This window comes from Lissotriton vulgaris, chromosome 3_1 (assembly GCF_964263255.1).
Source record: "Lissotriton vulgaris chromosome 3_1, aLisVul1.2, whole genome shotgun sequence".
In the NCBI taxonomy this organism is placed as follows: domain Eukaryota; kingdom Metazoa; phylum Chordata; class Amphibia; order Caudata; family Salamandridae; genus Lissotriton; species Lissotriton vulgaris.
This window is the reverse complement of record NC_141689.1, coordinates 716,583,251-716,595,698: the sequence shown is the minus strand read 5'-3', so window position 1 is coordinate 716,595,698 and position 12,448 is coordinate 716,583,251. Positions and strand designations below refer to the sequence as shown.

General features: G+C 51.7%; 1 protein-coding gene across 10 annotated transcripts in view; it reads right to left on the bottom strand.

Moving 5' to 3' along the window:
• The window catches only part of APC (APC regulator of Wnt signaling pathway), an 831,398-nt gene that overhangs the window by 36,394 nt on the left and 782,556 nt on the right, over nt 1-12,448 (bottom strand). For all 10 annotated transcript variants that reach the window (XM_086961019.1, XM_086961023.1, XM_086961027.1 and 7 more), the window contains one exon: nt 18-232. In XM_086961019.1, coding sequence (XP_086817145.1) covers nt 18-232 — 215 coding nt within the window. The remainder of the gene's footprint in view (nt 1-17; nt 233-12,448) is intronic.

Here is a 12,448-nt window from a genome sequence, read left to right as displayed (position 1 = left end):
TCATGTTCAGTACGTACCTGTGGTCCTCATTTGTAGCAATTAAACTGGACACATTACGTAATATGCCTCCTCCACTTTCAATGATAGCTAAGGTGTTAGTCTGACTTCGGTAAGTTAAAGTGCCAACTAAAAAGGCAAGAGCACCATCCACAGAACAGATGTCAGCTTTATTTTCAGTGCAATGTGCTGACAGATTCCATAAGGCACTCAGAACACTTTTCAGGGTAGATTCCTGTAAACAGAGGAACAAATAACAATTAAATATGCCCTAACATTGCAGCCAAATACAGAGTGCTCCTAAATGGAGCTCACATTTCATAGCCAATGTAAAAATTCTAATTTATTAACACCAAAGACATTGAAAATGTTAAAATGTGAATTATTTTCCGGAAACACTACTTCAAATACCATTCATTTGGATTGTACGGGCAAAGTAAAATTGCCATTTGAGCATGGGTTCATGTGTTAACAACAAACACCTTAAAAAAAAAAGATTAAATGATGGGTTTGTTAAATACAAAAGTAAATAATGTAGCTTTGGCAATCGTAGGATCAGTTCACAAATTACATACATAAACTTGAAACAAGCAAGGACAATGACAGTATTGATTCAAAACCTGACAAATACAATTTCTAAAAATAACATTTCCGATGTAATTCTAATAATAAATACTTTAAAAAAGGAACAATTCCCAAAGTATTTCTTCCCAAAATATATTTAAGCAAGGACAGTGGAAAAGATGCGAAGGGGTTGGGGAAGAAGGGTATATATCAGGTATAGAGGTTAAGGGGTTGGGGTTAGGTTATGGATTAAGACTGCAGGTGTAGCTTTAAAAGCTTGCAGAATAGGATGAGGAGTATACAGTATAGAGTTTATGGGCTAAGGGTATAGAGTTAAGAATCGAAGGTTTAGGCCATTAGGTGAAGGTTTTGGGGTATAGGTTTTATGGTTAAGTGTTTAAATGTAGGGTTTATTGGTAAACAGGTTATGGCACCTTCTGCGAATGTGACGCACAAACATGCACTTGCCAGCACTGCCGCTTTAATGTTTGTCCTGGTTTGTAAGGATGGGTCTAACAGCCACAAGACCCCATTGGACACAAGCATCCTTAGTGAATATAGGGCAGATGGTTCACTCAGGTACATGTCACATGCCTTCACATGTGGGCATGCTTCCACAAATCACATGGTAGCTTGCGCGCACACACACAGCCCTCTTCTACCGACATTTCGCTTCCCCTCAAATCATCAGGAAGAGACAGACGCCGCAGTAGGTGGAAAAGTAGGGTGTAACCTTTGATTAGGTGAGTAACGAAAAATTGCTTATCATGGGCTATTCCACCATTTTCTGTGAAAAGCACAATCCTTAGTGCTTTTATAGTTTGACTACAAGGCCACCCTCGTCATACTACTCCATGAGGCCCTGTGCTAGTTTAGTTTAGGTTACGAGAAGGAACTTTTGATGCAATATTATCTGCATGTCTGTCTGCGACCACCACTTGCATAAAGTGTACACCGATGTGCAGTGTACTACCGAATGTTTACTGATGTTCATTCACAGATGTGTTTTTCTCCAATGTGCAGTGGTCTGCTAAAAACAGAATCCATGTGTGCAGCATGATCCTCTAAATTCAGCTGGAATTCAGCCTTCTAATAATTCTTCTTTGATTGTCTTTGTTGATTCTTTTTTCTTTTTGTTTATGTTATCAGAGGACCTCCCAAAACACACTGCGGGAGCATTCATCTATTTAGCTAGAAATGGGAAACATATACAAAGGGGTGTGTCTGTGTGTGTGTGTGTGTACAACTGCTATATGCAAAATTAGTATGTGGTAGTAAATTCGAGAATAAGGGATCCCTGGTCCTGATGGAAGCCACAGACCCCGAATGGGGCCATTGCCTGAAACATGTTAGCCCAGATGCAGGGGAAATTATGAATCCTAGACATCGCAATAGCTTATAGCCATCTTGATTCCTCCATAACAGAATAAAGGAAGTTCCAGTTTAACTGTTAACAAGATTTTTAGTTTGTACAATCCTGGATACCAACCCCCATTCTTCATCCATATGTTCTCCCTATAGTTACATAGGTGAGCCGGCCAACACTAGAAAAATTCTCTGGCGAGCAAGGATGGCCGATGATGAAGCATTGACACAGGTCAGGCCATAACTTTTGATTTTTTAAATTGATTTCCAGAGCACAATAGAAATATTGATATACTATCAGTCCTCTCTTGACAAACAAAAAAAATTACGGTTTGGTGATGATGATAGTGTTGGGAATGGAAGCAGTGTAGGTAATAATGGTGGTGGTAGTGGTGGTGGTGGTGGTGGTGGTGGTGTAAAATGTTTTGTGTCACCAATTGATATAAATAACCCCATCATACTCACACAATAACTCTGTCTGATCTTTTTTCCTTATATAATAACATAGCATAATCCAACCTGATGTCCCAGATGAGCCATCACTGTATCCTATGGCTTCTGTCTCAACATCTCTGAACATTTCTTCCTGAATTTTCACCATTAAATATAGAGAACATTGATAAATTACTTACCTGTACCAAATTGCGATGGCCTCGCAATCCCCTGTCTCTCTGTAGATCTTGGCAATCTAAATCTTCAATCCGCAACTGTCCCTCTATTGTGGATACACATTAGTGGTAAAAAATTAAAAAATGTTTGAGGCGTCAAGATGGCGGTCGCATTTTAAGAGTGCACCGGACCCCCTTCGTCATCCACCTTGCATCAGCCCACTAACACTGGCCTTCGGCGTCCTAGAGACGGCTCCTATTTTTGATCTCCATCATCCTGACCCCTTGCGGGGCCCGCCTGGTGCCCGCGTTGTCCTACCTGGCCCTCTGCTCCTGGCGGCCTGCATGCTGTAAGATGGCGGCCCCCCACGCTTCCTGCTCCCTGAGCCTGACCTCCCAGCCGGACGCCCGGTTGCCCCCTCCCAGCCCGGCTTACCTGCGCTCCTCCGGGGCAGTGGTGCTCACTGGAGGAGAGGGGCCGAGCACAGCCTGCGATCCGAGAGGTGTCATCCCGCCCCGGTGCCCGTGGAGTGGGCGGGTTGGCTCTGGAGGCAACGGCGGCATTGTGGAGCGGAGCCTGGAGCCCCCTGGGGTGGAGGTCTTTGAGAGGCTGCAGCTGACTGCGGCAAGCATTCTATACCCGCCGGCGGCCGAGAGAGCGAGTCCGCATCTCGCCGCCCGTGGACTACATCCAGACCTTGCCCTCAGTGGGGGGCCCATCGAAGCGGCTGCAGCGGCGCCTGGAACCCAGGGAAGGCCTGCATTGCGACCTGGAGGAGGTGAGGAGGTGGGGACAGCTTTCTAGGCCTCCTCTCCCCCCCGTATCCTTCGGCGGCTGTGTCGGGCCACACAAGCTGGGGCCCCTGCTACTGTGTTTGCTGAGGGCAAACAACCTGTCTGTGGAAGCTGTGTGTGGAGGTGCTGCCGGGCCGGCTGGGCCTCTGCAGACGCCCAGACTTGCTCCGCTGCTTGTGTGGGCCCGCTGAGCCCCTGTAGGGATCCCCAGTTGGGGCGCCCCTCCTCCCCTTCTGGCCAGTCAGGACTGATTGCGCCCTCCGCCATCTTAGGGGTGAGAGGTGGACAGAAGCGCGGGAGGACCTGCAACGGCGGTGTAAGAACTGCCTGTGACGATTGGAGACTCATCTGGCGCTGGGGGTGTAGATCTACAGACAATCGATCCTGCTAGGGGGTGTGCTGCCTTCTTCCTTCCTCCAGGTGCCGGAGTGGGGGAGTGCCCGGCCTCGAGGGCCCACCGGATCTCCTGGCCTGCCCTGCCCTGGGGACTGGAGGCCCCCCCCCCCCTTTCCCCCCACTGGTGGCATATTGAGAGGCGCTCCGTGACTTGGTGGGGGGCGCTCCGCCACTGAGTCGAGTGGCGCACGTGGGTGTCTGCCCCCCGCCCTTGCCTGGAGGACCCGGGTTTTGGGGCTGCAGCCGATGGGGGGGGGCCTTGAGGTTCTGGGCCTGCTGAGGTTGCTTCGAGGGCCGACGTCGTCTGGACGGGAGGTGTTGCCCGGGGACCGACCGCCTACCTCCATCGAAGAGCTGGGGAGGGACCGGCCGCCATACCGGGTGGCGGGCTGAGGCTGGAACGTTGCTGCATGCCCCTCTCCCCTCACGTCTGAGCGCCTACGCCTGACTCTCCCGGGGCATGGGCAGGAACCGCACTTCTCCGGCCCCTGGTCCCTTCACTCAAACTACAATGGATCAATTCACCAGGCCTCATCATGACCCGGCGGCTGGGTCTGTGGCGGCACCAGGGGCGGCCAGAGGAGACCCCTTCACTATCCTGCATGCGATCAGTGCATCGCAGGCGTCGGTGGAGACCAGGATTGGGGAAGTGCGGGTTGATGTGGCGCTGATACGACAAGACCTCCGTAACGCCACGGCCCGGATTACGGAGACTGAGTCCCGTATCTCCACGGTGGAGGACGACGTGGGCGCTCTTAAATCCCAGGTGACCCGACTGCAGGCACAGACCGCGGAGTTACACAGCAGGGCCGAGCATGCAGAAAACAGGGCCCGGAGAAACAATCTACGCCTAATTGGCTTTCCGGAGGGAGTGGAGAAGGGACGCACTGACACCTTCATCGAAAAATGGGTCCGGCCCTGGATCCCTAAAGAGAAACTCTCCCCCTGGTTTGCGGTGGAGTGAGCCCACCGCTCCCTGGCTCCTAAACCCCCTCCTGGAGCTCCCGCTCGCCCCATTATCCTACGTGTCTTTAACTTCCGAGACAGGGATGCGATCCTGGAAGCCGCAACGGTGCACGGTCCAATACATTTCCAAAATTCCAGGATCCTGGTCTTCCCGGATTACTAAAAGGAGGTGCAGTCACAACGCCGGTCCTGTGATGAGGTCAAGCAGAAACTCAGGGCCATGGGTCTTCGGTATGGACTCCTCTTCCCGGCTTGCCTGAAGGTGTGCTTCCAGGACAAGACCTTCTTCTTTGACACCCCTCAGGCGGCATGGACCTGGCTTACAGAGGAACGGCCCCTCCTACCTGGGGTGACCCCAGTGCCTGTCCCGAGGACGACGGCCCAACCTCGACTGGAGGCGCCCATGGTACAGAAGCGCCGAACTGGATCCAGACGACGGGGCGCCCGCCGGGGGCGGAGCTCTCGGCTGCCGGAGGCATGGCCCGGCGTTCCCAGAGTCAGGCCTCGAAACAGGGGACCTCCTCCCCTGCGATGGTGTCTTCCCTTATCGACATGAGTGGCGCCCCTGGATTGGACTTTACCTGACGAAGGGCCTTGTCAGACTCTGACCTCTCTGGGAGCCCTGTGATCCGTGGTTCGGGGGGGGGGGGGGGGGGGATAGGGGGGAGTGATCAGTGTTCCCAGTTGTATGCTTGCGCTCTACCCTTCCAGACCTGTACTGTCAAGCCTATCCTCGACCCAGTGAATGGGGGTCTCCCTTGGTTCTGCTGGGCGACTTGGCCCGGGTTTACCTTTATGCTGCCTTCCTGGACTTGATTTGTTTTGTGCTCTTTTATGTCCACTCCATGCTTCTCAATTTATGGGCCTGTATCCGTATACAGGGAGGGGGTCCGACTCAGCCGTGCTCCTGACTGGCTGTACCTAATCGTTTTAGAGTCTACCCTCACATTGACATCCGGACTCTGAACTATTCAGTGACTTTTCGCTACCTATCCCATGTCTGTTAATGTGGGCATGCATCCGTATACATGGAGGGGGGTCCTCCAAAGCCATGCTCCTGGTTGACTGTTGCTAATCGTTTTGGAGTTGCGTATCACCTCTGGGGGGGGGGGAAGGTAGTTTTTTTGGGGGGGTTTTGGGGCGACAGATGCTTCCACTTCAGAAGTGTAGGGTGGGGGGAGTTGGTTGGGCTGGGAGGGACAGGGGACCGTTGCCCCTCGATAGTTTGTTTTGTTTCGCCGCCTATGGGCCGTTGGTTGCAGTTCTCCTTAGTAGCTTTGTCTCACAGGTAGGACCACAGCTGACGCGCAGATCACTGCCTCCACCAGTTTGTTATTTTTGGCCGCCTACGGGCCGCCATTGGGAATGGCTGCGGGCAGTCGTGCCCCCTCCTCTCTCTTGACCTTCACAGTTGACGAACAGATCACCAATTTCCATTGCCCCCTTTCGGAGCCTGCTTCTGGGTGGATGCCCTCCCCCGGCTGGGTGTGGTCCCATGTGGTTATCCGTCCCTCCTCATCCCATATCTTCCGATGACGCACACTCTCACTAGACCAATCCACATCCTTTCCTGAAATGTCAAAGGCCTCTTAGACCGCATCAAGCGTACGGCTGTCCTCCGCGCTGCCCACCGCCACACACCGGACATTCTTTTCCTCCAAGAGACGCACCTCCTGGGCACACAATGCAACTTCCTGGCCCGATACGGCTTTGACAGGGTTTGGCACTCTAGCTTCACACGGGGCTCCTGGGGGGTGGCTACTTTGCTTAGGAAAGGCCTTCCCTTTACCCTGACTACCGCCGACACAGATGTGCAGGGCTGCTATGTGGTAGTCTCGGGTACTTTAGAAGGACGCCCCATACACCTCCTGAGCCTTTACATCCCCCCTGCACTCCTGCCTCCGACACTCCGCCATCTTACACAAGTGATTTCCTCCCTCCCGCAGGGACTTACGGTGGTTGGGGGAGACTTTAATGCCGTTCTGCAGCCCCTGCGTGATACGACAGGGACCTCGTCCGAGGCCCGTGTCACCTCCGCTAAGATTCTGTCAAGCTGGACCTCAGCCCTAGGTCTCTGCGACGTGTGGCGGGTTTGGAACCCCCGCGAGGATAGTTAAACCCACACGTCGGCAGCCCACCATACTCACTCCCGCATTGACCTTCTAATGCCGGCTGACAACTGCCAGCTGGTCTCTAGCGCCGCGATCCTGCCCAGAGTGATTTCGGATCATTCTCCCGTCTCCCTCCGGCTGGGATTTCATCCGACGGGTCCACGAGCGGTCTGGCAGCTGAACCCCTGGTTCTTGCAGGATTCGGACTTAGTGGAATCACTTGGCCACTATTTTTCCTCCAATGCGGGCTCGGTTCCCTCACCAGGGACGCTGTGGGAGGCAGGCAAGGCCATTGTCAGAGGAGTGGCCAGAGGCTTGGTCCACGCAAATCGGTCGGAACAGACTGCCCAGCTCGCGCAGCTGGAATCCCGGGCTGCGCCGCTGGAAGCTGCCCAACTCTCTTGCGGTCGGGGGGATTATTCCCGGTAACTAGCAGCAGTTCGCGAGGAGATCAGTCAGATCTCGCTGGAGTCGGCCAAAATGCTCTGGCGCTCGTCGGTGGCTCGCGTTTATGGATGGGGGGATAAGAACGGCAAGCTCCTCCACAACCTTGTGTCTCATCCCAAAGTTAACCGTATTATTCCTGAGGTCCGTTCCAACAATGGGACCCCCCAAGTTGAAGTCCGCGGCCATAGCACAAACTTTTGCTACCTTTTACGTGCACCTCTAAGCTGAACGTCCCTCGGACGCTCCTCTGGCCGCTCTGCTGGATGGAACTGGTACCAGATTGCCTTCTCTCTCTCTCAGGAGACTGCGGACACTCTGGACCACCCCTTCACCCTGGATGAGGTCCAGGACGCCATCTCGCTCCTACACCACGGTAAAACGCCTGGTCCCGATGGGTACCCTCAAGAGTACTACGCGGCCTTTCGACATATTTTGGCCCCCCACTTGCTGGACCTCTTCCGCCATGTGGCGGAGACTGGCACATTCCCACCTGAGTCGGATTTGGCCACAATAGTGGTTATTCCGAAGATGCAGCCGCCATCCTTGAGCTGTGCAGACTAACGCCTGATCTCGCTGATCAACACGGAGATCAAGCTCTTCGCCACTGTCTTGGCTCAGAGCTCCGACCCCTCCGGCAGGAACTGGTCCACCCCGACCAGTGCGGGTTCATGCCGGCTAGAGGCACAAGCCACTTCATTCGTCATCTCCACCTGGCTCTGGCCCATTGTGATCGGCTAACCCCATACCTAGCCCTTCTTTTCATAGACTTCGAGAAGGCCTTTGACACAGTGAATTGGGATTACCTGCAAGATGTGCTAGACAGGATGGGTTTCGGTCCCTCGTTCCGCCATCTCATTAAAGTTCTCTACACTAACCCCAGAGCCCGTGTACTCATTAATGGAGAGCTCTCCGAGGCCTTCCCACCCCGAAGGGGCACGCGTCAGGGGTGTCCTCTCTCGCCACTCCTGTTCGCGTTGGCAATGGAGCCCCTGGCTGTACTCATCCGACAGGACCCACTTATTCGGAGTTGGGCATGGGACTCGAGCCAAGTGGACAAGATAGCTCTCTATGCGGACGACGTGCTGCTCTATCTGGTCCTTTCGGATTAGGAGCTAATCTCTGGGCTTCGCCTCAACGCGGCAAAGTCCACTCTGGTCCCATTGCATCCCTCTAGAGAGTGCTATGACTGGCAGTCGGATATCCCCCTAAGGAGGCACTTGGCGTCTGGGTAGCTCTTCTACCGGAGCTTGAATGGGCCCTGAATGTTACGCCCTTGGCCGTCAGGATGAAGGCGGATCTCAAGAAATGGCACATCCTTCCCCTAAACCCCCTAGGCTGAAGTGCGCTCTTCAAAATGATGGTCCTCCCCCGTTTCCTTTACATACTGCAGAACATCACGGTCCACCTTCCGGGTAGTTGGTTTCGAGAGCTTGACAGCGTCCTCACCTGGTTTCTTTGGGGAGGCGGGAGACCACACTTATCCCTGGCACACTGTCGCATCCCCCTTTCACGGAGGTATGGGGGTGACCAATCTCCGCCTCTACTACCTGGCCACGAAACTCATCGTCATCCACGACTGGTATGCAGGCGGCTGGTCCGACCCAGCCTATCACGTGGAACTCAGTGTGTTGGACTTCTCGCAGGTTCAGACGTTTTTATATGGTAGTCCAGTGCCACAGGCGATAGTCACCAGGACGGTGTTTCTAGCCTGGCACACGGCCCTACATCACGTGAGGTGCGACACAAAACTCACTCGACAGACGCCACTTTGGTATGGGTCCTGGATGCAGGAGAACGGTGATGGATTAAACCTAGATCTTTTGACTGGGTGTGAGTGTTTGATTGATTCAAATGCTCCGTCCATCACCACCCCCTTTTGTACCGCTTTTGGCCGCCATAAGTGTGGCAGGGTATACTCAGACGCGAGTCCCTTGCTCACTTTGCCACTGGATTCAAGCAAGCCGGGCTGAAGACGGCTGGAATGCCAGAAACCGGTCCTCGGAAGCTTGTTTCCGGTCCAGGGAAGACATGGCTTGGCAGTTCGGGCTGGACTATTCCCATGAGGCACAGGGTCAGACTGATTTGCATATAGCCATGTCTGAACTGGGGTGGCAGAGTGGGCTAAAGAACGGTGATGGATTAAACCCAGATCTTTTGACTGGGTGTGAGTGTTTGATTGATTCAAATGCTCCGTCCATCACCACCCCCTTTTGTACCGGTTCCGCAGGTGGGACCTCATTGGAGTTTCAGTGCTCGGGGATGTCTGGGTGGGGATCACATCCGTTCCTTTGCAGACCTACAGCAGCGCCACGCTCTTCCTCATTCCCAACTCTATCACTACCTGCAACTCAGACACGCCCTCTACACGCATGTCTCACCTCCTGTCTCCCTTCCAGAGTTTAGCCCATTGGAGGCTCAGGTGATGATGGGGAACCTGGGCAGAGGGGGAGTATCACACATATATCTATCCCTGTTGAATAATGGTCCCGCTTCCCTAGATCGGCTCAAGGCACGCTGGGAGGGTTGGCGGGGACCCTTGAAGAGACAGATTGGAGGGATGCCCTCATGGCGCTCAAATACTTGACTACATCCTCCAAGCTGCGCCTGGTCCAATTATACTACCTCCACGCGGCATACCTCACCACGGCACGTCTATTCCGGGCCCAGTTGCAGCCCTCTCCAGCATGCGCGTGATGTGCCTCTGCCCCTGCCGATTTTTACCACATGGTATGGTGTTGTCCGGCGCTGGCGCTGTTTTGGAGGGGGGTGGAGTTTGAGCTTACACAGGCCTTGGGGTGGGAGGTTCCACATGATCCAATGTGTATGCTGTTGGGGGTCTTTGATGGCCTGGATGGCTCTAGGATGGACAAGCGCCTTTTGGGGACAGCGGTGGCGGTGGCCAAGAGAGACATAGCAGTGCACAGGTCACAGGCCAAGGCACCTACTGTGCAGGGATGGAGGAGGGGAGTAGACTGGTGTGGGATCCAGGAAGAGGCCTTATTTGAAGCCCGGGGATGTCCTGACCTATTCAAAAAAGTGTGGGGTAAATGGTTTAATATGATGCCACCATGATGATCTGTCTTCCTTTTAATCCATGTAACGCTGTAATTACTGTATGAACTGCTGTGTTAGACCCTGTTGGACTGGCCTATCTTTGTCATCAATCAATCCTGTCATGTTCCTTTTTAATACTTATTGAACTGCAACCAATGAATGTCTCTCCGTTCTTATAAAACTAATAAAGTTCATTATCAAAAAAATATATATATATATCTATACTACTATTATAAAGTAAGAAATGGGAACCTTTGAGGCAGGTAAACTTGAGAACCATAGCGTCAATCCAAACACCCAATACATCATTGGAATTGGCAGGGTGTGCAGAGTAACATAGGCTATATACCCCCCAAAAATATACCTTCTTTAAAAAATATACCTTACAAAAAAGGTAGTCCCTTCGAAGTAGCGCCGGCCGTGTGCGCTAACGTGCTGACATCATCAGGAGCGCGGGGAGGAGTGGTGAACAGAGTGAAGTTTTGCAGACTGGAGCGGGCTGGGAGGAGCGGAAAATGGAGGATAGCGGGGAGGAGCGGTGAACAGCGGTGACTGGAGCGGGCTGAGGTACGTCAAACGGAGGAGCGGTAAACTTTGGGAGAGGACCGGTAAAGTTTGTCGGACTGTAAGCATCATTGCCTTTGCAGACTGAAGCGGGCTGGGAGGAGCGGTAAACTGGAGCGGTGGACAGGATAGCGGGGAGGAGAGGTGAACAGCGGTGACTGGAGCGGGCTGTAAGCCTCATTGCCATCGGACACCCGCGGTGGGCTGAGGAGGTGCTTAGGGGCCCTTGGATTGTGGAGCGCAGGGAGGAGCGCTACGCTGTAAGCCTGATTGCCCCCGGACAACGTCGGGCGGGCTGCTAGTATATATATATATATATATATCTAGAGACCCTGCATTCTTATGATGCATTCATGTTATATGAGCTCTACTACTACCTTCTAAAATTCTTGAAAAACAAATCAAAGTACAAGTATCTAATTATTTAGAGTCACACTCACATTTAGATTTGGTTCAGTCCAAATTCAGAACTTCACATATTACTGTGACAGTTACTGACAACCTCAGACTCAATCTTGATCTGCAGCCCTAATTCTGATGGACTTCTTGGTTGCAGTCAATATAGCCTCAATGCTTCACACAGATTGCCACCCTCTTTAAATTTGGTATTTTTAACCAAGACTGTAAAAGGCTTTGCTCCTTCATTGATAAGACAAAGTAAGGTTTCTATGCCTCCTTTTCAGTCCTCAGCTATCCATATTACTTGTGGAGCCCCCCATGGTTGATCTCTAAGCCAAGAGTCTTTAACATATACATTACTCCCACAGCCTTCACAGGTCTGTTTTTTCAGACTCAAAATTATGTGTTATGAGGATGAGATACAAATTACAGTATTTGTTGCAGAAAATCCTTCCACCACTCAGGAGACTTTCCAGACATGTCTTCAGTTGGATAAAGAAGAAACTGCATTAAATTTAAATGTGATAAACCCAAAGTCATTATCTCGGATAACAACACTCACCTTAGTCTTCCTCCTGGTGGACTCTGGAGCTGGACCCTCCACCAGTATGGCAGATTCAGCTATAATGTAACAAATAAGAGTGCGTGGGCTTCTAACTGGGAATTTCCTATTTATGGAATCTCCTATTACTTCACTGGATTAGAGGACAGCTCACCCACAATTAATAGTGGCATGCGTAATCAAAGATGTCTCCTCATTCGAGTTAGTAGATACTACTCGAATGGGCTCAACCATCTGTTGGGAGCTCGTCATGAAAATGTTATTCTGGCTAAGCACATTAATCCAGTTTTGTTATTTTTTAAAAAGACCATGTGGATCCCCATAAGATAATTAACTTTATTCTGAGGGGAACCATGTCAAGGGTAAAAATCAATTTATGGATGCATACGCACGAACAATGGTTCAAACATCCTTTAACAATTGCCTGCATGTTTCCGCAGATTTTTATAAGCCCAAAAAGGGACTCCGGTTTTCTTCATGGTTATAGTAATCCCTGCCTTCGTGGAGTTTTCTATAAAAACATTCACTTAAGATTTAAGGCCTAAGGTTCTTAAACCAGTTTTGATGTTATGTATAGTACTTGCAAGGCACTTACAAGTAATAAATAATTGAGATATAAG